Genomic DNA, 25,437 nt, shown 5'->3' with positions numbered 1-25,437 from the left:
TAATTCATCTCTCTGTAATCAAAATCATATTTGGCTTTGAACTTCTTCAGTGTAATCAACTGAAGTTTTGCTTCCATGGCCTTTGCTTTGGACTAGATGGTTGCATGAATTGATGAGCAAGTTTTAAAATGTTTTAACCCAATAAAACCAAGGGCACTTATATTTAGAATTCATCACTGAATGAAGTGTTCAAGGGGTTTGGTGTGCCAAAATCACTCAAATTTGCACAATATTACTAATTTCCATTCACAACAATAAAAAATCAACTTGTCACATAACCAAATTCAAGGATGGGGCATCGATTTACTCCTCCCAAACACCAAATCCTAATGTAAAACAAGTTAAACCTTAAAAAAGACTAAATTGCAACCATTCCACGAAGGGTCAGGTTTTTCCCATGATATGATGGTGAGTTATTAGCATTTTAGTGAGAAAACCCTAGGTATTGAGGGATTCAAATCAGGTTGTAGCAAACAAGGATGTTCCTCCAAAGATTGGATAAAAATGCTTCAAAACACTTCCAATCCTCTTGACTCCTTCGTCTATCATTCCATGTGGTTATAGTGTCCAAGCAGTGCCTGCAAAATCCATATCAATTTGAGAATGAGGGAAAAACATGTAAAACCAATAAATTGACAATAATTCTTCTTGATCTTCTTCCCAAAATGATGCCCAACCTATGGCCTTGACGCAATGAGGCCTTAAATACCTAATTGCATCATTTCCAACTGATTCCAACCAAAATTTGAATTATTGGATGTTGGAAATTACAAGTTGTACATTTTAAATAAAAAGTTGCAAAAGTCGTCATTGCAGCTTTGCAATTTTGGCATTTATTTTACATTTCTTAACAACTTGAGTCCAGACTTAAATAAATACATGTCCTAATGGGTCACATTAGACCAAATACAACATTTCCACTCCTGTGGAACACAATTGGAGTAATCTGACTAATGGTGACCTAATCGGGACATAATATGCTTGTATGACATAATTGGCATAAAAAGTCTTACAATATGACTTGAAAATATTAACAGTGGAACTTATTACAACATGGAACAACACAAAAATAGAGGACTATGCTGAAATCCTTTCCAAGGAATCAAGTGGATTTCATGTGAGTTAGGTAATCGTGCATTACCTCAACATGGTGATTTCAAACAAACCCTCAAGAGCTAGGTTTGCCACTAGGGATGATAATAATTGTGCTCGATTAAGACTTCCGATTATAAGCACATATGTGATGTTGTTGAGTTCTACCATCATGGTGATTGGAGGAATTTTAATATGATCACCTATATTGTAGGTAATCCTTACTTTTCCATATTCTTTCCTTCTGCGTTGCCTTGGCTTCTTTCCTTTTCATATTACATAATATGCAGGTGCCAACACTAGAAAAGATGAGATATTTAAAAATACATTCTTTCTACAAATACATTTAAGAGTTGAGTGATCCTTCCATACATGGTGTTGCCATTTTTCCTAAGGACTTGAAGCATGTATTGAATCATTAACATGCAACAAATAAGCTATCCAAGATAGTCAGAATGTAAAGCATGCTAACAATTAGGTTTAATTATTATAATGTATAGATATTATGTGCCACTTGTGGAAGTTTTGACCCTAAATATATGGAAGTATTTATATGCCAGATATGAAAGTGTTTGCATGCCAAATATATATATATATATATATATATATATATATGAATATGTTTACATGCCAAATATGGATTGCATAGGATTGCATAATACTAGAGATAGATGAAATACAATAATAGTATGGAATAACATATAATCACATTGAGCCAAAAAAAATAAAATGATATATCTTTCATAGCATAATCATTCCTACATTTACCACACCTTCCACTTCTTCCAGACTCCATACAAATAGGCTTAACACGGTTGGTTAAGCCTTTAAGGCCGAGCGTACCGGGGTACTTGTTGTCTCTTGGTTCCTGTTACTTAATTTTAACTCATGTTAAAGTGTTAAAATTCAGTTATGAAAATTCAAATTTGTATTTGCTGAAAAACACTTTTCATTTGATATTTGCAAAAGAATATAAATATCCTTGTAGTATTCAATTTTGAATATACAATCGATATTTACAATAGAAAATGCTGAAAATAAACATCTCACACAAGCCATGAGTTTAACTACTACTTTTCATACATATTCAGAATATGAAAAAATAATACATATGAAGGTAGGGTTAGAGGTAACTAGTCATTGCCTTTTCAGCTTTTGACTGGTTAAGTGATCTTTAATGCTGTTCCTAGTCTAGCTCCTGATCCGCCAAGTTTCGGTCTTCATTTCCCTGCATGAAGAAAAAGAGTGGGGTTAGATCTTGAAAGATCTAAGCAATGACTGAATACCCATAAATAGTCATCCCATACATGTACTATCTTCCCCTATTCTGAATACGCATCAAAGATAGTAAAGTTAAAGATTGCGAAATCAAATAGAAAAATATAATGTTAAAGGGATGGATTATTTTCAATATGAAACCTTTCATCGTAATCAAATGAAGCTTGTAGGAATAGGTACTTTAAAAATTATGGATGCGAACCACAGAAAGTGGTTTATGGGTGTCATGAGCCTGTGCTCAAACCTCATAAATAACTACTGATTGGAATGGGATCTATGATTGCAAGTTTTGTAACAAAAGATGCTTCCTCTTCCTTTAAAGATGTTTCTAGTAACAGTAAGAAGTGGTTGTATCTTGCAGTAAGGGAAGCTCCAGAAACCCTCACAAACAGAACAGATTTATAAATCGACAGCAAGAAAATCCCTGTTTTAGAACCAAAATATAATAACAATTTTCCATCACATTCACAGCTGTTAAAATGCATGGAAAGAGGGAAAATGACAAGTGAAATGGTATTTAAAAGCTTATCTTCTTGCAAGTAGAAAAGATGATCAAATAATCAATGTTAATGCTGCAAATAACAACAGTATTTTTATTCAGTATGGCAGCTTCAACTTTATAATGATTCTAATTGTGGAAAAAATAGGAAGGAAAAGAATGACTGCTCATCATAATACATTTCCACATGAATCTACAACAGCGTGAACTTCAACAATGTGTAATGGACACCCAGGAATGCCCAAAAGCTGAATCAACTGTTGAAATTATATTAATTCTAAAAATGCTGCAATCAAGTACAAAGAGATGTATTCCAAAGGCCAAACCCTAAAGGAATGACGTCTAGAATGTTACAACAGAGAATGAACGTCCTCTATTGCCAAAAAAAGGAGTGTGATTCACACATCCAAGCTCTTATCAAATGCAAGTCATAATCATCCGATAAAATAATCCCATGCTAAACAATGAGACTCTCACCCTTATTTATCCTATTCCTTCACCCTTCTAGAAAGAACTAAAACATTAATTAATTGCAAGTGCTAGAAGCTTCCTCCTTCCAATAATTAATGCATTCTCTAGAAATCCCTCCCTAGCAATAATTAATTAAATGACGAGAGGCTTCCGTCCTTCCAATAATTAATACATACCCTAGAAACTACTCCCTTGTAATTAATAATTAAATTAATTAAATACAAAGTCACCTTTAAATTGAATGACTTTATAAGAAATTAATTTAATTTCTTCTTATCCTCCACTTAGACTTTGGAGAACGTGAAGGCTAAAACATGGGATCATTACAAATCCGCCCTCCTTGAAATTGCTTGTCCTCAAGCAATTAAGTAACATAATGAACTCCAACCTCCACCTGGATCCCAATTGAAGTAATGTGTGATATCCATATGGACATTAAACAAACTACAAATGAACATCATTAAGATCAACCACATGTCCTGCAAATTAGCTCCCAAAACTTGTGCTGATGAAGTATAAGTCTGAATGTCGCCAGAAGGCGGCTCCATAGAAGATCTATGAAATGTCTTCTTCCTTGTATCCATCCACATAGTATATATTGGATTGGAATGCATATTATCACTATCATGCATTGAAAAAGATGTAGCTATAGGTGAACGATATGTACTCATGCTAACTGTATCAACAATAGGTGTTGTCGCATCGAAATATATGGACATAGGAACAACATTAACTGCTGCAACAGAAAACTGAACCGAATTTGTAGTTGATGAAAACTCATAATCAACTTGTGTGGCTTCATTAGAAAATACATCAACCACTGCATTTATACCATTAAACTCCTCATTGGATGCTTCAACTGACATAGAAGTGGCTGCTGATATGATAGTATCCTCGCATTCTCCTAATTCCAGTATTGCTACGTCATCATCCCCTGACAAGGCTTCATATGTAGTCTTCTGACTTTGCACGCATGTCTCTACTGACTCTGCCGAAATGCCCACATCACCAACATCATAGCTGGCTGGCTCTATATGTGTCTCGATCCCACCTGAGAAATCGACTACCTTCTGCTCTGGAGCAACATACAAATCATCAATGTTGATGCCCATCTGTCTAGCCATAAGCTGCAACATCATATCCATTCACCTATTCTGCTCCTGTTGCATACGTTGCCTCTTCTCTAATGTACCCAATAACTGTCTGAACATCACATCTTGATCTGGACTAATATACATCTTTATCAGGCTATCAATATGATCTCCACAGGATGGTAGGACTTATAGCTCTGATACCACTGCAATGGACACCCAGGAATGCCCAAAAGCTGAATCAACTGCTGAAATTATATTAATTCTAAAAATGCTGCAATCAAGTACAAAGAGATGTATTCCAAAGGCCAAACCCTAAAGGAATGACGTCTAGAATGTTACAACAGAGAATGAACGTCCTCTATTGCCAAAAAAAGGAGTGTGATTCACACATCCAAACTCTTATCAAATGCAAGTCATAATCATCCGATACAATAATCCCATGCTAAACAATGAGACTCTCACCCTTATTTATCCTATTCCTTCACCCTTCTAGAAAGAACTAAAACATTAATTAATTGCAAGTGCTAGAAGCTTCCTCCTTCCAATAATTAATGCATTCTCTAGAAATCCCTCCCTAGCAATAATTAATTAAATGACGAGAGGCTTCCGTCCTTCCAATAATTAATACATACCCTAGAAACTACTCCCTTGTAATTAATAATTAAATTAATTAAATACAAAGTCACCTTTAAATTGAATGACTTTATAAGAAATTAATTTAATTTCTTCTTATCCTCCACTTAGACTTTGGAGAACGTGAAGGCTAAAACATGGGATCATTACAGAATGGCAGTTAAAGCAACGAATATTTGCTTAAAATGACGTAGCAGCTTTATCTAAAATGGTGCTTCAAAATAAATGTGCCCATAAAACTCATAAGAATGATGGCTCAAGCAAATAAATGTGCTCAGAGTACAGCGGTAATTACAATGGAGAAAATGGAGAATAAACAAAGACGAGAACATGAATCCAACCGTGAGCAAGCATGGTGAAGTCAAAGGACCCAAATTTATTCAATGGCCTGATACTTGTAATACAGTGAACAATTCCCAACCAGAAGCAAATGCTAAAGTGGAAAGCACTACAATAAAAAAAGTGAAAGATATCATTACTGCTCAAAACACTCCAACAGCGGTCAAGGAATATGCAACATCTAACAAACCCCTTCTACCAAAAAACAGAGGTAGCAGCAGCCACAAAGCCTCTACCTAAGCCTTTGCTTGAAATGATGGTAGAGGATGTTATCCCTAAAGTAAAGGCTATACTTGAAATGGAAGAGGATATTTCTAATATTGAGCTTGTATTTGAAAACAAGTTGGAAGAAAGCTTCCAATTGAAAGAGGGAAAACCCATTTTGGGTTTATGAAGAAATGATAAGACCATCAATATGCAAATTTTTTTTTTGCTTCCAATATGAAAATCTCACCCATATCTATCCAAAATATTATAGAACTTATACAGGAAACATAGTAGTAGAAAATTTAAAACTGAACTTCCATTATAATGGCATGTGATAATCAAAACCTGTATTTCCAGAAGTAGGGTTAGAAATGCAAGATACTTAGATATTCTCTTTCCAAACATGGCGGCTAAAACTCTAGATGTTTCCAATAATGAAGACTTTCAAAAAAGAATCCTTGCATCAAACAGCAAATCCAAATGGTGGCTCGAAATGAATTTTAGCAAGTATCAAACAGATAGATATATTACCTTCAAAAGATAAGTGACTTCCAGTCATGGCAGTTCCATCAAGAAGAAAGATACTTGCAGTCATGGTGGCCGCAAATGAAGTCAAAAATGCTTTCAAAACCCTAGCCGCGGTTTTCTCCCAAGCTCTCCAGAATGAAGACAATGTAAAATGAAAGGAGTTTAGGCTAGAAAAATGATATTATGCCTTTCTCCCCTTTGATAATCTTTGAAATCCGCCGACATAGGAGAATATTTTGAAGTTTTCTTTTCTAAAAATTGAAATGTAATATATATATGCCGTGGGTTTTGGAAAGGGGGGAGTTTTAATTATTTGTAGGTTTTATTTTATTAGCATAATTTTAATATTGTAAAACATAAATGTTAGATGACATTATAAGTCTTTTTAATATTTTTGTTATTTCTTAAATGCAAATAAGAAGGAAGGAGAAAATTTGAATTATTCTTAGGACTAATAAGTCAATATGACATGTTTTTAAAATACTAAGTCTTAAAGAGTTATTGTTTTCAAAACTTAGTACTATCATTTAAGGTCATGGAAAGAACATCTGGGGCTATTTGAATAATTTTATGATTGTGGGTCGAATTTTGACCTTGTCTTGGCAGTTTGAAGCCATTTATTAACATTTTGAATCTTTTGAGGGCAGTTTTGGTGAGTCATAAGTCTTTGTATGGCTTAGTGGACCTTTTTCAAAGGCGAATCATCATTTTTAGTGATTATGACTCCATTTTCAGAGGCATTTTTCATGGATTTGACCCTAAGGTGTTTGTATTTAGTTTTTGAACTTTGATTTTGAGAGTAGTTCTGATTATGCAAAGGAGGCTTATGTGACATTTGTCCTTAGCATTTTTTGCAAAAAATTGTAACTCATTTTGGAAAGATCAAATACAAGTGATAGTGGCTAAGTTTATGTTATTTGAATCCATTTTTGAACCTTCTCTTCTTTCTATAATTTTGTGTGTATTTTCATGTGATTTGATAAAGACAACTAATGATCATCTTTTTTCCATGTTGATTTGTCTCACCTAAGCACCTAGTTGCAGAAAAGTATGTTTGTTTATAGGTTGTAGTTCATGTTTTAAAAGGTGAAGCTCATAAGAGAGGCATCTGTTTTCCTCCTTATTATGGTTCATTTTCAAACTTTATTAGAAAATATTTATGCAGGTCTATACAGATAAGAAGTATTTTGTATTCATTCAGAGATGTTAGTAATCCCTCCTAGTTACTAGTATTTGAATTTTCATATCATATTTTGGTGAATCACCTGGTTCTTTAGTTTAGAGTTTGAAATTTTAGGTTCATTTCAGTAACTTTTATCCCTTTTCCTACAAGTTCATATTAGTTTGTTGGAGTTATCAGTGATTATCCAATACACTAATAGATTTGGCATCGATTTGCGACAACTATGTGTCGCAATTACGATAGCAATGTGTCGCCACTGCGACAGACATAGACGTCGTAGTTATTTAGTTGCAATTTACGACGTCTACCCTCGCCGTTGCAATTGCGATGCCTATCCGTCGCTATGTAGCCACCATGTTGTCCCGTCATCGTCGTCGCAATTCTTGTGTTTTTCGTTGCAATTGCGACGGGATTTCTGTCGCACCTACAGCTACCCCGTCACAATTGGAGGGTAGGTGTGACGGCAACCCCGTCACAATTCTCGTGTTTTTCCTTGCAATTGCGACGCCAACCCCTCCAATTGCGACGGGGTTGCTGTAGGTGCAACGGAAACGCCGTCGCAATTGCGATGGTAGGAGTAAAACAAAAAAAAAAAAAATTCGTGCTTTAAGCTGGTCTGATGATTTATAGATTTCACTAAAGTTGACACCTAGACGGTGCTCTTCTGACATAGAAGTTACTTCCAGCATCCATGTAGCTGGATTATAACCTTCCTTGATCTGTGGAACCCCCTCAATGGCCTACATGAATCATTTTCAATTAGCTGAAACATATATGATGATTGCAGCTAGTGCTTGACTCTTAAGCTCAACGTATTGAGAATGTTTGCTAAAAGCTTAGTGGTCAACACTATCCGGCATGACCAATTCCTTGTATATAAAATCAACTTCCTATTGGTTCTAGTACAATAAACTATGACTACTTACAACTCCAAAATTCAAACTGCTCATCAAAAGGTACCAAATTTAGATCTAAATCTCTCAACAGAATAAAACCGTAGTGGATGGCATCTTACCGAAAAATATTCTATAAGTTTGTTAGAATTGTGACCAAGTGGACCTACATAGATAAGTTGACCTCCTCGCTTCATTAAGAATAGCTGCAGCATATTTCATTTAGCTTTAAGAAGATGCCAATTTCAAATGCTTCACAAAGCTATTTTAAGAAAACCAAATCTTTACCTCGTCAAATACCTCGAAGATATCAATACTAGGCTGATGGATTGTGCAAACAATAGTTCTCCCCGTGTCAACTATATTTCTTACTGTTCGCACAATTATAGCTGCTGCCCGAGCATCCAAGCCTGAAGTTGGCTCATCCATGAATATAATTGAAGGATTAGCCACAAGCTCTACTACTATTGTTAACCGCTTACGCTATTCAGTAGATAGGCCATTCAGTCTAGGAAGCCCAACCAAGGCACCTCTCAAAGAAGTGAGCTCCACAAGTTCCATTACTTCATCCACAAACATCTGAACATTGAATTTCACATTGTAATATTACATATATAATTAAATAGAATAAAAACAAAAATAGAGCAATGAGGCTAGAGTAGGAATTTAGAATATTAAAAAACAAATAAAAAAGATGGTGCCAAAAGAATTCCAGATTAATATTCATCGGGAGTTCAATTTAGAAGGAGATTGTTACAGTGAATATTTTCGTAGCACTTATCAAATCTTTGGTAGCCAACAACCTCTTTGCACTGGACTTCAACTAGGTTGTTTATCCAGCAGTAGTGAGTCAAGGCATCAATAACGAGAAGTCAAATGGAGATCCTAATATTCAATGCTCACAAGATCAAAACAGCTTTCGTGTATACACCAAATTTATGGTTGGCAATGAAACTAGGGCTAGGTTTGAGGCACCTACCAAGCTTCTGCATGCTCAATCTGTCAAGTAGATGAGGACACTACCAATTATCTATTTCTCAATTGTAAGTGGACTGTTCAAATTTGGTGTCTACACAGCTACGATTCTCTACAGCCATGCTTGGATTGATGATCCAGATATCAAGAGATTTAAATTTAATTGTGTTATATCCATAGTAACAATACGGTTAATAAATCAGAGGTAAGCATTAATTAGAGAGAGATGCCTATGTTCCAATTATGACAATACAAGGAACCAAGTGGGGAAATGATTATGAACCATCTTCCCCAGTGAGTGATTTGAACTGCTCTCACAACTCCTAAGTTGCCAAATTGGAATCATAATTGGGAATGGGTAGTTGCATACAACATACCAAAACAACAATGTTTTTTGGGGCTGGGTAACTCCATACAAAAAAAAAAAAAACAAAAAAGTTACATTAATTTATTTCATTAAGTATCCTATACAACTAAATAGTAAATATACGCAGTTAACAATACTTAATCATACTATAAAATAATATGTACATAAATTGTAAGACTAAAATATCCAAGGTAACATATTTACGCAATTTGGTTACTTCAGGAAAAGATGGTGACTTATTTCAATTTGGAATATGTATCAAGTCTCAAGTCTATCTGTGATATCTTATTGAGAACAAAAATATCTATCTTGTGCAGCTTTATGCCATATCCTATTAACACATGAGGTTGTTGCCAGTGTTCTTGCATCCATGTATCGGTGTAATTGGGAGCCTCCGACATGACTTCAGGGAGATCAAAATTAAAGCATTTGATATTGGGGAAGGAGCGGGAAATAACGGATCTTGCACTTTGAGTGCATTTTACATCATTTAGGGGCTTTAGTAGCCTATTACATCATGTAAACACTACCATCCACCCATAACTCTTCCTAGGACACCCTAGGACTTCAAATGACCCCTTACATCATATAGACTCCCTATTTGTGCCAATTTGAGCTTCACTTACATCTTATTGAGCTTCACTTTGTTTCGAGAATAGTTTAATATTCTCTACTAAACAGGGCCAACCACGTGAAGGTGGAAGCTCATTTGGCCCCACCGCCCTCCCCCTAACATCACTCTACATTCCCCGTTAACATCTAACATTCATTCATTCTTTCAACCATTAATAAAATGTAACATTCAATCAATATCACATGATAACATTCAATCAATATCACATGATAACATTCATTAACACATTAGATTCGTTAACATGCAACATTCATCAATATTCTGCATTAACACATAATTCATGAACATTCATTAGCACATAATTAAATTCATTGAGACATAAAATACAGTCATTATCAATTAAGGTATGTAGTGACAATCATTTCTTTTTTTTCTTTCTATTTCTTTTTTCTATGTAAGCTCTAAGAGGAGCATCAGTGTCATCATCAATTCCCCCCTCATCAATTGTTCTGTTCTCTGTTCTTGATGATATCAAATTCCTATGCTGTTGCAAAGGGGGGTCCTCTGCAATAACAAATAAAAGAGTTAAATTAAAAATAATTTATTATAATTGTTACAAGTATTTAATTATTTTAAATAACATAACTGTGTCTCTTTACCTGATCTGACCACATCATTTTGTCTGGACTCAACGTCAACACGGTCATGAACATCGACCCCTCGATCCTCTACAGCTGCTATACAAAATGTTACGTTAATCCAAACACCAATTGCAATTACATATAAAAAATTTAATAGCAAATGTATACCTCCACCACTGGGATGCACATCATGCGAACCTTCGACATCCACAGATTGTGTAGAAGGATTGTCAGGCTGCATTCCAACATCCTACGCATTGTTATCATTGCTTGCTTAAAACAGATATACTCAGTTTATATTGGAACTTAACATCAAATAAACTAATTGGTAAAGTATTCAATTTGAAATAAATTTCATTTAGCTTATTTACCTGTGGCTGAGATGCATCAATATTAGAACCTTCCACACTAATTTCAGCTCGTAGCCGTTCAGCCACGGCTCTATAGCCTTGTTGAAAGCCAATTCTCTTATCGTCTTCTATGAGGCATCTCTTGAACTCCGAGCCTTGCATTTTTGCGTGGTATGGTGAATTTTACTTGCATTGTTTTATCAACCAATGGAGGGCAGTTAAAATATCAACAGCAAATCATCTATATCCATCACAATATAATAGGACAAAAATCGAGCAGTTTTGATGGAGCAATCTACTATATAAATGTTGCGTGTTTGTATGCTTTGCTTGTACCAACATATTTTCTCCAAATTCTTAAGTTGGGTAAGAGTTAGTTCAGCTCTTTGGAAATAAAAATGGCTGCAAGTGCTGCTGCATTCCCTCATTCTTTCAATCACTGCCTTTATTCTCAACTATTGGAGGAAAATTCAGTCAAGGGTGAGATTTTAAATAATGTCATATTAGTGAATCACAAGTTTTCTTCACTAATCTAGATTGCAGAGTCTTGACTTCAATTGTTGAATTGTTTATATTGAATATGAAAATCCACTACTGTTATTATATTCTATTGACCTATTTATAATTGATGAGCTAAATAAGGGAGTCCTAGAATTTCCCTTCACATTATATAAAAAATTTGATACAATTTTTCATTTACTAATACTTACAACTCTTGCTTGAAGTTTCGAAAAACCACCAGAGCCGAGCTTGTGTGTCCCGTGCTTTTCTAGTCTTGCCTTTGTTGCCTTTGATGTGTCAGGCAATCTATGAAAAGTTTGAAATATGTTAGATAGTATAAATATGGAGGTTAATTAGTACATAATTAGATTCTCAACAGTATCACATACCTTGCTGTACTCTCCACTGGTGTAATATTATTTTTCTTGTCAGCTTTATACTTTCCATCCAAAATCAGAGCCTGCCACTCAGCCTCAGGAACATAGGGCGGACGCTCGTACCTGGGGTTATCCCGTAAATTTTTTCTGTACTGGTCCCTAATATACTTCAAACATAAACCAGGTTTTTCAAGGAGCTTGTTTCTCTCGAATGCACGAGGTCCAAAGAGTTGGGTCATGCTCTCTATAAGATCATCCTTCAACGGTTTGCATTGCTGATTCCACCTTTTAAGTAAAAAAAAACATGTTAGACTCATAAATGAAGTGAAGCTACCTTTAATATAGTTCAAGAAATGGACGAAAAGGAAAACTATTATAGCAATGATATGAAATCAAAATAGTGGTTTGGGGTTTTAGTTAGGATATGATGTTCCACCAGGTACGCATGGTGGGCCCAAATATTCGCAAACACTCATCACCAAGTTTTCTCCAAAAAAAATCATTCCCTACAAAACAATCATGGGATCATTAGTCGATGAAGAGTGATCGAAAACTAAATTACTATTATATCACTATAGAATAATAATAACTTTAAAGTACCTGGAACTTTGGCTACTTTTAATGGAATGCCTTCATCGTCGCTGACGATCAATGTGACATCCTTCACCGTTCCCGTACTAGGAACATAGGAACATCCAGGAAATGATGTTGCAGGTCCTATTGCAAAAAGTTTCATAAGTCTTTGTCACGTTCGAAGTATAAAAAAACAAATGATAATTGATGTTATAAAGTTGTAAAAAAAAAACTGTTTGTTGCTGTCATAAGAGAGAAAAAGAGGGATTTGTGTACCAGCAGATGGTGCAACAGTCGATGCATGTAAGCTGCGTGTTGCTGACTCAGCAGTCGGAAAGAGATTTGTGGTTGTCCTGGATGGAGGCGGTGTCATCGTAGGATTCAATTGATGTGAAGCTGAAGAATAAAATTGTTAGAGCATGCATAAATATAGAACGCGTGGACTAGCATGGACAAGATTGTTAGAGCATTAAAAAAAATGATTGTTCGAGCATGTATTGTCAATGATTATGATCATTCCTATATATATTTAGTGGAAAACAGAAGTGGCGAATGGAACATGCGATCTACCTGAACCACCTGCAGCACCCTCATCATGGGAACGGGGCTCGAAATCAAGCAAAAAACTCTGTAAAGACAATGCATCCATATTTTAATTAATGCCATAAAAGAGCATAACATAAAAACCATTATTGAACTCTTGTTATAATTAAAAATTTCATTAATACTTAGTTTTAAGGACTCAGAGGTGTGCAACAATTCAGATGCCCTATCTTTTATTTGTTGAGTCATAGGCTTTATGGTTGCCAAACGTAGAATTTTTTTGCTAATTTTCTTTAAATTAATTTTAATCGAACCGATCGGGTCATCGATCTCTGCTAAATCGATATAGAAAGGGTCCTCCTCAGGGGGGGCCTGCTGAAGGACTGCAGGTTCCTTTCCCTCCCTCCGACCACTAGCCCTCTGTGACAACAATAGTATTAGTATTATCAAAATTACTCCAAAACAATAAAGAAAACAACATTAAAAAAATAACATTTTGCTTCTATCTAGTTTGCACAATTACAAATGAGTTTTACCTGCTCATGTGTAGATGAGCCGGGAGCATCGTCAGCATCCCCTCCGGGCGGTTGCTCCATATTGTGCCCTTGTGTCAAAGATGAAGTATAAAAATGTTAGCCAAAAATTTATTGACTAAATGGTATGTTGGAGTCATTGATTAGAAGTTGGTTTAATAGTATGTACCACCCCCATGATAGTAGCCTCGTTTGTATCTATGCGGTTCAAATTGTAATCAATAAGAAGCTCTTCCCCTGCACGTATTGATTTTATCGCACAGATGAATACACGATTTCCCTCGCGCGCCTCAAATATGCAATTGGGTTGCTTTATAGTTGACCCAGGTCGTGTACTATTTATAAAACCCACAATATTTCCTGTTGCTTTTGGCCTTCCATCAATGTATATAGCCACACTTTTACTTTGATTATTGTCTTGCTATTGTATATAATTTGCCGAGAGGGCATACCTACGCATACTTTTTTTATATTTAACAATATGCATCCAACTTTTGTAATCGTAACATGGTCCAACATACTCCATCAATTCAGAAACTTTGTTGTAAGACACCTTTATGCCGTCCATAGAAAATAGGCCCAAACCATGTAGTGATGATGGTGCTATGCGATATATCCTCTCGTTAACACAAAAATCAGTGTTTATTGGAGGAAGTTCCTTGGGTACCCAATGTTTCTGTAGATGTTGGTACCTCAAGGGCACCTCGATGTCGCCTTCCGTCTCATCATCATAAGAACATGACCTGCCTTGAGCAAGGAAAAATTTCATGCGTTTATTGAATTTCCTTCTAGTCCTTTGACCTCTAGTTAATCTCCCTGTTCTAGATAAACTGCATGTCTCACTTTCCTCTTCTATTCCTATATTTCCCTCACTCGAGGAAGACACTTTTGACAAATACCTATTCGCTGGTACCTGCAAATGGGAGAGATCTTAGAAGACATCAATCTTACTATTGATAAGTGTATTAAATAGACTGTCTATAAGGAGTATTGACTTATACCTGTCGATCCATGAGACTGTGCGGGATGCTCCTGAAAGGGGTTCAATTTCCTGCAAATGTAATTCAATTATTGTGAGCATAATCACATCATAATCATAATCACATCCATCATTAGCATCACATAAAAATTAAAAACATTAAAAGGTACACAATAAAACACTTAAATCAGGCTCACATTACAAGCCTACTAGGGAAGTAGGCCTAGTGAAGGGCTAAAACTGGGTTTTTGTATCAGCTGATGAGTTGAGGGCTTAGTCACCTTGGGGACATGCTATTTGAAGTTGTTTGATGTGTGTGGAGGTGGAGGAAACACCTAGACTAAAGCCACTTGCATAACATTTTGAAATTCAGTTAGATATTTTATATTAATTAAGATAACTGTAATTTCTTCCAAAACCCATTATAATAATTTTAAAATGAATTAGCAGTATTCTATTTGTAGTTGAAACTTGTAGCTTTTAAATAGATAATGAATAAACTATGTAACCATATATATAAGACAAATATATTTCTAGCAAGAAATGAATATTAAATAGATTAAGGATTGATGGCATACCTCTAAATTCCATCATCATCATCCTCGCCGTCGTCATCATCATCATCGTGATCATCATTGTCCTCGTCATCATCGTCGTCGTCGTCATCATCAACATCATCATCAACATCAACATCATCTTCATCATCATCATCAGTAGCAGCATCATCGTCATCATCTTCTTCTTCTTCTTCATGAAAATTTGTGTCAGGAACATCATCCAATAACTGTCGATCATGATCACCATCTACATCATCTTCTACTTCTTCGGTATCTTCTTTTTCCATCGCATTATACTTTATTGGCCTTCCTCTCGGTTTATGTCTAACAACAAATGACCAACCCGGTTTATGTGGAACCTCTGAGTAAAATACCTGCTCACATTGGCTTGGAAGAACATAAGGCTCATCCCCAACTGGCTCAAACGACCTTGTATTAACCATTGTAAATCCATTATCATGTTCAATAACAGTTCTATCAGGATCATTTGGATTAAGTCATAGCCTGTACCATTTGACAACGAAGAGTACTAATTTGAAGGAACTAAAGTCACACTCAATTATCTCATCCAAAATGCCATAGTATCGATTTTCAGACTCTTGAGGATGTAAGTTGTTTCTAGATGAAATATTAGTCACTTGAAAGACTGCAGTTATTCCTGAATCACAAGTTTTCTTCGTGTCATCCAACACTTTGACGCGAAATTTCTGACCATTACAGAACATAGCCTTGTGGTGTTTAACCTGCAATAATATGTGAAACATATCAAAATTATTGTATCGTGAGTTGATAAACATACGGGTGATTAATAAATTTGTACGTACCTGAAAATCTCTTGAACCACGTGCTAAATCTATTTCCCTTTGCGTAACATTGGAATCTCCATTACGATGAGTTTCTTTAACCAATGAAGATACACCTTCTCATGTTAATGTGCGACCAGAATGTTGACATCGTTCAATCCATACCGTCATCCAATCAAGATTGTTTGCAATATACAAATGTAGTGCATCCCACTCTCGAGCACCTGTACAAAAAAAAAATAGACAACTTACAACCGATTTATTTTGAAGATTAAGAAATAATTTATTACAATAACATCTTATAATTTATTACCTCTCACTTTCCTCAATGTACCTTTCCCCATCAAGTACTCCCCTTCTAATTTTTTAAAAGGCTCGAGATCCCAAATGCGATCTACATGGATATTTGATGCAAACTTAGGAAGATATTCAGTAATGTACACCATAGTCTGGTATACCATATATCCCTCTACCATAGAACCCTCAGGATGTGCTCTTTGTCGAACCAAAGCCTTCAAAGATTTCAAATGCCTCTCAACCATCCACATTGACCTAGTGTGTACAGGTCCACACAATTCAATCTCCTCAACTAGGTGTATGAGGTAGTGTTCCTGTGCATTGAAAAAAGTTGGAGGTAGACACTTTTGCATTTCACACAGTAAATGAGGAATTCTTCTCTTCCAATAGTTTATATCTTCTTTATGGATTTCTTTAGATGACAACCACCTACATTAAGAGATTCAAGTCACAAAAAATATATAGATATGAGACTTTACAAAATAATATACAATAGATTACATAGCAAGAAAAAAAAATCACGTATATAATAAATATATACAACAAATTGAACAGATATTATTGCTTACCTCATATATTTTCCAAGATCGTATATCACTTGTTTGATGTTATTGTTGAAGTGCTTTGGGAGAGATAGAGGAAGCACGTACTGCAGTAATTATAAACCAATCATTTCATTGTTTTCTAACATAACATAATGAACAATTCACGTAGTTTATGAATATATTGTAAATACAGAAGAACATAACTTACCTTGACGAAAGTATGCCAATCATGCGTTTTGAGCCCTGGCCCAAATTCACTTTTTTTTGATATGAGATTGTTTATGTTCGCAGCAAATCCTGTGGGAAATCGAATTTTTCGTATGACTTCTTTTATGGCATCACTTTGCTGCTCCGTTAATAACCATGGAAGGGCACTTATATTAATCTGATCTCTGTTGCTATTTGAGTGAATGAAATTTTTCAATGCAATATGATTGGATTCATGTATGTCATTACAAATTTTGACAATTTTTTCTTTGTCACGCCTTCCATCCAATATTTTCCACAATGTCTTTGTTATATTCTTTCCAATATGCATAGTATCAAACAAATGCACAATTTGTAAGTGCTCGTAGTAGGGCAACCTACTAAATTGTTCGGGATAGCTTTTTAGTCCCTTTGGAAGGTTGTCAGTATTGCCTTGACGACCTTCACGATCATCAATTACACAATTAGTCAACAAAAATCACAATAGAAATATATAAATTACAAACATAAACCATTAGGTGGAACGGCATTACCTCGACGATTAATTCTATTATATTCCAACTTCCATAGGCGAGGTGTCATTCTTCGTGGCTTTGATGTAGTCTCTTCTTTCCCATTGAAAAGATGTTTTTCCGTACTTCGATACTTATGATTCCTGTGGAGGAAGTGTCTACACTCATCAAACCCCTGCTTTCCTAAACTTTTTGAATGACGAAATTTCATCTTTGGACCACAAACTGGACATGCAAATTTTCCCTTTGTTTAAAGACCTACAAGATAATGATGTAATTGGATTATTAAATATGTTGATTTTTATAATTAGAATTATTGTGCGCAACTTGAATTCACTATAACATACCACAAAAATGTGTTAGCCCTGGGGCATCATGTATTGTCCATGCAAGTATTGCATGGAATTGAAATTGTCTTTGTCGTATTGGTCTAGACACGTCATACATAGTGACACCGTTCCATAACTCCACCAACTCGTCGATAAGAGGCTCAATATATACATTCATATCTTTTACTTGATATTTACCTACTTGAATGAACAGTAACATTACATAGTTATTGTGACCGTTTTACTGCAAGATTTGTAAGTACGTGTAAATTAATAACTATCAAATGATAAGATACCTGGAACAATCATTGCCAACATAATGTGCTCCCTCTTTATTGACATCCACGGAGGAATGTTATTGTTGATAATAAAAACAGGCCACACTGAGTAAACAGATCTCATCTCTCCAAATGGATTGACACCGTCCGCTGCCAATGAAAGCCTGAGATTACGAGGTTCTTCTTTGAAGTGTTGCCACTTTTCCTCTATGTGCATAAATGCCGAACCATCCGCAGGGATTCGAATAATGTCATCTCGACTTCTATTACGTGCATGATAATCCATAAATTGAGCCAAGCTACTACACCTGAATAATTGTCGCATCCGTGGAATAATGGGGATGTAACGAAGAACCTTTTGAGGCACCTTTTTTGTTAGTCGATCTGTTCGATATCTACTCGTATGACATACAGGGCATTGTGTTGCAAATTCATGTTCTTTATAATATATAATATGATCATTGGGACAAGCATGTATTGCTTCATACTCCATTCCAATATCTTTCATAACAGCAATTAATTCTCGATATGAGCGAGGTAGAATATTTGATGATGGTAACAGAAACTCGCCTATCAATCTACAACAAAAAATATAAGTTGTTAATATAAACAATATTAGTGGTACATTATTCACCCTTTGTTAACTATAAAGACATATATGACATACCTTAACATACGTGACATTGTTATGTTGGATAAACCATTCATAACCTTCAAGTTCAACAACAACAATACAGCAGAGAGAAGAGTTGTTTGGGAGTCTTTGTATAGGGGCTCGTATGCCTTCTGAAGTAGAGGTACATCGAGGCTATCATCATCATCATGATCAGATACGCTTGGACTAGATGTGTCATGGATCAATGTATTTATACCATCCTCTTCAATTGTGTTTTCTGGCGCATGATCGTCATCTTCCATGGGATCATTATCTTCACCTTCGATATTTGCACCTCCATGTTCCTCCACTTCGAAAACCATATTCTTTGGATTGTTGTGGTTCATATCATGTACTTCCCTGGGAAGATCAACCTATATAAAATTGATTAACATAAATAAACCATGATCATCAACTCATCATCAAGTGATTTCATATGTATATAAATTGTTAAAATGATATAATGAACGACTTACCAGTGGATGATAGTCATGCCCCCCTTCAATGTGACCATTCTCCCTACAATGTCTCTTAACTGTTTTGATTAGCAGTCTTCTACGGTTTAAGCCCTTACAAACATTGCAAGGACAATAACATTTTTCATCACCTTTTCTTTTCAAGTTAGACCACAATCTAGCGATTGTCTCCCTGTTTTGTTCTTCACTTATATTATCTGACATGATCGTTCTTTGCAGGAAGCAAAAATCGGGCTATGAAAACTTCGGTCTACTGCAACTTTCAAAAACTAAGCAAAACTGTCGAAAGTACACAAATCTTCTTAGACCTAGCTAAATACTTTAATATTTTAAAAATACTATCTCTGACTTTATTCCTAAGATTATTTGTAAAACTTTGACAACGGCCTGAAGGTTTTATTTCAAGAGACCTTACAACATTAAGCCACTAAATGCAATTGCAAAACATATAAGCTAAAAGTCTAGTTAAAATATACATTAGAATAAAAAAAAACAATTTTCATACCCGAGCGCGCGGCTATAACTCGTGCAATAGCCTTCTTGCTTAGCTATAGAAGCTCTCCAGCAATCAAATTATACAAGCTACAAGGCCTAACAACAATTTCAAAACATATAAGCTACAAGTCTAGTTAAAATATACATTAGATTAAAAAATATACAATTTTCATACCCGAACGCGCGGCTATAACTCGTGCAATGACCTTCTTGCTTAGTTGTAGAAGCTCTCCAGCAATCAAATCATACAAGCTACAAGGCCTAACAAAAATTTTAAAACCTATAAGCTACAAGGCAAGACATATTACATGACATGGCAAAAGGAACAAAATTTACAAGCTTTAGCAAGAAATATTAAATGACAACATAGTGCTAGAGAGATCACAATTATATGAGTCAAACATAGTCATGAAAAAGCACATAAATTAGTTATTATATGCAATTAAAAGATATAAAGTTAGGTAGGGACATCCATAGGGCATATTGAAGAAATGATATGGTCATATAGATTTCATATGGGATTTTGAAGATGATAGTGTTCAAAGGCAAAGAATCCATTCATATAACCATAATGACATTAAATGTTTAAGCATGGACAATCATCAAATACCAAAATAGAGAAGCAATAAATCATTAGCAATAGTATTTACTTGAAAGTTTCTAAAGCCTTTTCAAAAAATCCATTTTGTTCTTTTAACTCTTAAATCATTTGCTTTCATTTCTGTCATGATACAATAGCAAGCAATGTTATTCAGAATTAGATTCAACAAACCTTAGCAGTGTAAATAGCCATCTCCTCTAAACTGGACTCCAGACACGAGGGGGCATTCACATACTCTTCCCCTAAAGGTATCCTGAAGAACAAAATCCACTATTCTTGAGTTTGTGAATTGCACCTCGAGATGAATGAAGCTTAAAAGGAATGAAAATTGTTTTCATACATTTAAATCAGGATGTAATATTTATTCATAAGTATATACCTTGCAAGCACTTATAATTACTGTTATATGTGTTGCAGGAAAAGAAGAAGTTTCAAGATAAGTTTACATTGTTGTTATATGTGTTGCAGGCAAAGAAGAACTTTACATTGCTTTAACTTGCCATTGATGAGTATCATCTAACACTTTTAGCATAATTTTTTGAAAAGGATGGAAACATGGTTCATGTAGCTGAGGAAGGCATTCTACATCGATTTGAGGTGATGGTAGGTTGATAGGAGTCAAGATGCTGAAAAGTTGTAAAGTTGTCATTTTAACTTCAACATTTGGGAAAGATTTTACAAAATCTCCAAAGGTGGTTATGGGTCAGTTCCAATAGTTGGAACATGGCATATGGAGATATATAAGGTCATCCAAGGCCTGGTGTATGTATTGGTTGAGGTTTTTCTCAAACCTTAATAGCAAGCAATAACATTTACACTGCAATTTTGTCACAGTTTGGCTTGCAACTCGAGAAACTACCTTAATATGAATTGAAATTCACAATTTCTTGTTATTCTTAGTTAGTTTGCTTTGATTCCTTGCTCTATATGTTTTGGTAGATCTTTGTGAATAGTTTGGCACAGTGTAATAAAATTCCAAACCCACTGGCCTGTTCACTGCCAGAACTAGGGTTTCTTGAATAAACATGCCATTTTCTTGAACTCCCACAGTGTTTCACAGCCTTTTGAGGGCATTCAATGTATAGTGTATTATATCTTTTTCGGGTTGAAAAAATGCAGTTTGCTATTTTTCATGTCTTGCCCTAGGCGGGCCATTATACTGTGGAGCATAGTTATATACCTGTATGTTCTATAAGCTTGTATTGTTTGTGGCCAATTGTATTTGAATTCATGAATCTATGATATTGCTGTCAGTGTTATAGTTTCAGTCAGATCAGTAATGGATTAATATAGAATTAATCTTGAATTCTATATGAACTATATTGGTTATTATTTGGAAGGGATATGAGTTTGAATATATATTTGTATATTTAATATATATGTGGAAATAATAAATATACTGGTGCAAGAGCACCTCAAACACTCAAGTCAGGCTTAAGGATCATGAAGACCTTCAAAACTCTCCAAGCAAATCAAAGGTGTGGAATGTATAAGTGGAGTCCAAGGATTAGTTGGAAGAACCTAGCATCGATGACCTTCAAGTAGTACACTACATTGGCATATTTACAAGGTCCTTAAAGGAGTACTCTTCATTGTGTAATGTTGGTCATGTCCACAAAGGACTAAGTATTGGGATGTAATGTTTAATAATGTTTGATAAGTCTAGGTTGGGTAGGAGGTAATCCCAAGACATTAAAATTAAGGGTGAATATTCAAATAAAACCTTTTGTTAGTTAAATATTCAAATATTTAAACATAAACGGCTAGTTTGGGATTGGAGTGAAGTTAGAGTTTAGTTGTGCTTTGTTTAATGAATTATTCTCAATTCAATGACAAGTTGGTTGAGATAGTTTCTTAACTTATTTAATAATGTGGAGTCTCTGTTATGCGACAGTGAATGAGACTGGTGTGCGGGTTTGTAACATTGGTGAATAAAAAAACTCTGAGATTTCTACTATTGTTTGGTTTTTGGAAGTCTTTATTGATTCATTGGAGTTCATAGGATTTGACAAGAGTTTCTTTAACTATTGCAGTTACTAGTTGATGAATTCCATATTGTTTTGAATTCACTGCTGCGGCGCCTGTTGAAGTAACAATAATTTTCTTTAACCGTTTTTTTACCACAGTCGGGTTTTAAGAGAAATGGTGATCATTCCATGAATATGTAGGCCTGATATTCATGGAATGAATCAATTTAACATGTATTATATAATATTGACCATGCATATGCAGAATTCATTGGGACAGAGGTGATCATTGTTGAGAACAGTTCGACCATGTGTTGTAAAGGTGTGACAAAGTGTAGCAACGGCTAATCTGCCAAGAAAAGGAGATAGGTGGGATTGGGAATATTATGTGATGTCCAGTAGATGGTGAACCCATCTTTAATTGGTTACAAGAGTATGTGCAGACAAGAGATCAAGGAGGCCCTAAAATAGGGGTTTGGAGTCCAGATTTGGGGATTCGGGTGTTGCAGAATTCTTGGGGCTAATTCCTTTTGGAATTGACCATTTGATAGTATAAGTAGGCATTTTCCAAGAGTTGAAGGTGTTAGGAAGTGTCTTACATATAGTTCCTTTGTTAATCTGGTGAATTTATGCAATTAAAATAGAGCATCTGCCATAGAAATATGTTGGTGTTGGCCCAAAATAGTCATACAAAGGTTTTTGGGCTACTAGGCTGCCAGTCAGGTCTCTAGGACAGATTAAAGGAGATTGTATAATCAGTAATCCAAAAAACACAGAAATAATAAACAAATTTATCACATTTACATGTAGATACCAGACATTGGCAGTGAGATCCTTCTTCCTGCTAATCACCCTTCCTTCAACCAGCTGCTCCCATTTGATAAAACATCCACGTAGGTTGCAAACGGTGCCCTGCCTTGAAAAAATGCAGCCTCAAAGTGCGCAAAACGCCGGTGCCTTAAAATCTTTTTGAGTCATTGGGACTCACCTGTGAATGGAGATCTCAAGTTGCCACCCAAACATAGAGAATAGAATGGGTCATTGCATTCAAAAAATGAACTCCATGGAACTAGTTTTAAGGATGCCTGATGCAAATGAGTTCTGATATTCTCCTGTGCGCGCCTTTCAGAAGAACCCTGTGTCGCGCAATTTCATTCAAATGAGGGTTTTTGGCTTTTTTTTTTCTCTTATATCCCGCTGGCGTCGCAAATGCGACGCCATCAGGCTAAAATTGAAAAAAAAAAGCCAAAACCACATTATCTTTTCTTGCCTTCGCAAATTAACGTCGCAAATTGACCCCTAATGTATTAGTGATAGGAACCGGCCTAGAATTCGGAGGTTTCATTTAAAGTTATGCATTTCCCACATGCAGAAATTAATCCCATGTTAGGCAAGGTTGTTAAACTTATTTAGCTCAATAGGGTGCAAATTTTAGCCTTAATAGTTTTGGCATGCTCAGTGGGACCCGAACACAATTTTTTGAATATTTGTTGTACTGTACAACAGGCAACAAGGTTTCAACCAGCTGAAAGGCTTAGTAGTATATAAAATTTTTTATGAGAAAGACTCAGACCAGGAGTTCTTCTTTCGAGTATTTGCAGCTAGAAACTTGCAAAAGGCGCGGAAGAGCTTTTGCCAAGACTAAGCCAGTCAAAAGGAGGCAACTTTCAGCTCTTGACATTTGTGTGTACAATAGAAGAAATCAATCAAGACAAGGAGAGGTTAGATGGTCAGCAAGTCCAACATTGAGAGCTGAATCATTTGAACTGGATATCCCTACTATTTCAACCGTAACAAGTACAAGTTTTGGTTTGGCGAGTACCGGTGCCTTTATTAGACAAGCTGTTCCTACCCAAACCTCAACACAACAGCAGCAAGTGCCATTATTGCCTCCAATGTCAAGGAGATTTTCATTTGTGCCTTTCAATCAGGGGAGCCCCTTGAATTTTGCGTAGCATGATGACATACCTTTGGCTGCCTTGAAGAGTTTACTAGATTTCATTGGAGAAACTTAAACTACAGTGTTTGAGCATATTAGAGATGTTGCAACATTGTGCAACGTTCATCATATCATGGAGGAGGATGTTGTTGTCAAGTTACTCACAGCTTCATTGGAAGGAAAGGCACTTCAATAATTCAGAAGCTTAGCCGTTGGCTCCATTGGTTCATGGGATGTTTTAGGAGATGCACTAACAAGGCATTTCAAAGATAAGTTGGATCACTTATCTTTGGTTGAACAACTCACAACAATAAAGCGTGCTCCCCAAGAGCAAATGATAGACTTCAACAATCGATTTTAGAGGATTTGGACTAGAATACCTATCTCGGTAAGACCTTCAGCAGACCATGCATTTCTATATTTTTTGAGGAGTTTAAATAGAGACATTTTTGTGATGATTCAGTCAATGGGAGGTGTTTCACTGCCTCAAGCATATGGTATTGCTATTAGAGTTGAAAATAGCCTTATCCAAGCAGGGAAAATAGCCCCTAGGCCTCCAATGCCTATTTTTTCAGATATTCAGCCAAATATGCCATTAGCAATCCCGCCTTTTAATGCCTTACCTGTTGTTCCAAGTCAAGAAATTGTTATGGCAAGCCCTTCACAAGAGCTGTAGGAAATTAAGAATAGTCAGCTTAAAATTGAGAATTTAATGCAGACTTTTAGTAATGAACTTGTAAATTTGAAGAAACAACAATTTCAGGCTAGACAAGCTTACCAACAACAAAATCAAGTTGTGAATCCACCTTACCAGCAGCAAACCAAGGCCAAATGCAAGAAAATAGGCAACCATATCAAGCTAATACAATTGGTTATAGGCCAAATATTAATCAAAGGCCTTTTTGGCCTTATAACCTAGCGCCCTTGAATGCTACTAATCCTATTAAAGATATTGTACCTGTACAAAATAATCTGGTTGCAGATTTAGAGTGGTGTTATCCCTGCAATGAAGCGCATAATCAGACTACTTGCACAAATGGAATGATAAATCAAGCTTTAATGGTGCAAATACAATCATAGATCAACAAAATGGCACTGTTGATCTACCTGAACAACAACATGATAGACATGCTTCTGAGACTGCAT

General features: G+C 35.6%; 1 protein-coding gene, 1 long non-coding RNA gene and 1 pseudogene across 2 annotated transcripts; all 3 read right to left on the bottom strand.

Annotated features, from left to right (window-relative positions):
* Positions 1-7,689: 7,689 nt before the first annotated feature.
* On the bottom strand, positions 7,690-8,796 carry LOC149577426 (ABC transporter G family member 32-like; annotated as a pseudogene).
* Positions 8,797-10,512: 1,716 nt separating this feature from the next.
* Positions 10,513-11,019, bottom strand: LOC149577425 (uncharacterized). Its single transcript, XR_016352625.1, has 3 exons — positions 10,943-11,019; positions 10,793-10,867; positions 10,513-10,697 (listed from the first exon to the last, which is right to left on the bottom strand). It is a non-coding gene; the product is annotated as an uncharacterized LOC149577425 (long non-coding RNA).
* Positions 11,020-11,350: 331 nt separating this feature from the next.
* LOC149577424 (uncharacterized) lies at positions 11,351-25,437 on the bottom strand. The gene is made up of 6 exons (XM_089796378.1): positions 25,399-25,437; positions 25,250-25,315; positions 19,290-19,382; positions 18,826-19,187; positions 18,256-18,736; positions 11,351-11,365 (listed from the first exon to the last, which is right to left on the bottom strand). The coding sequence occupies exons 1-6, from the start codon at positions 25,435-25,437 to the stop codon at positions 11,351-11,353; spliced, it is 1,056 nt and encodes a 351-aa protein (XP_089652504.1).

Source organism: Cupressus sempervirens, chromosome 1 (genome assembly GCF_028749045.1).
Source record: "Cupressus sempervirens isolate cs-2001-9-10 chromosome 1, ASM2874904v1, whole genome shotgun sequence".
Classification (NCBI taxonomy): domain Eukaryota; kingdom Viridiplantae; phylum Streptophyta; class Pinopsida; order Cupressales; family Cupressaceae; genus Cupressus; species Cupressus sempervirens.
The sequence above is the reverse complement of the archived record's forward strand: the minus strand, read 5'-3'. Positions and strand labels throughout refer to the sequence as shown.

What these genes read in the sequence shown, in the direction of transcription:
- LOC149577424 (XM_089796378.1), bottom strand. Translation starts at nt 25,437, where the DNA reads ATGCAGTCTCAGAAGCATGTCTATCATGTTGTTGTTCAG. An exon ending in TCTATCATGTTGTTGTTCAG is followed by an intron (nt 25,316 to 25,398) that starts GTAGATCAACAG and finishes TTGTGCAAGTAG; the next exon opens with TCTGATTATGCGCTTCATTG. An exon ending in ACAATGTCACGTATGTTAAG is followed by an intron (nt 18,737 to 18,825) that starts GTATGTCATATA and finishes TTTTTGTTGTAG; the next exon opens with ATTGATAGGCGAGTTTCTGT.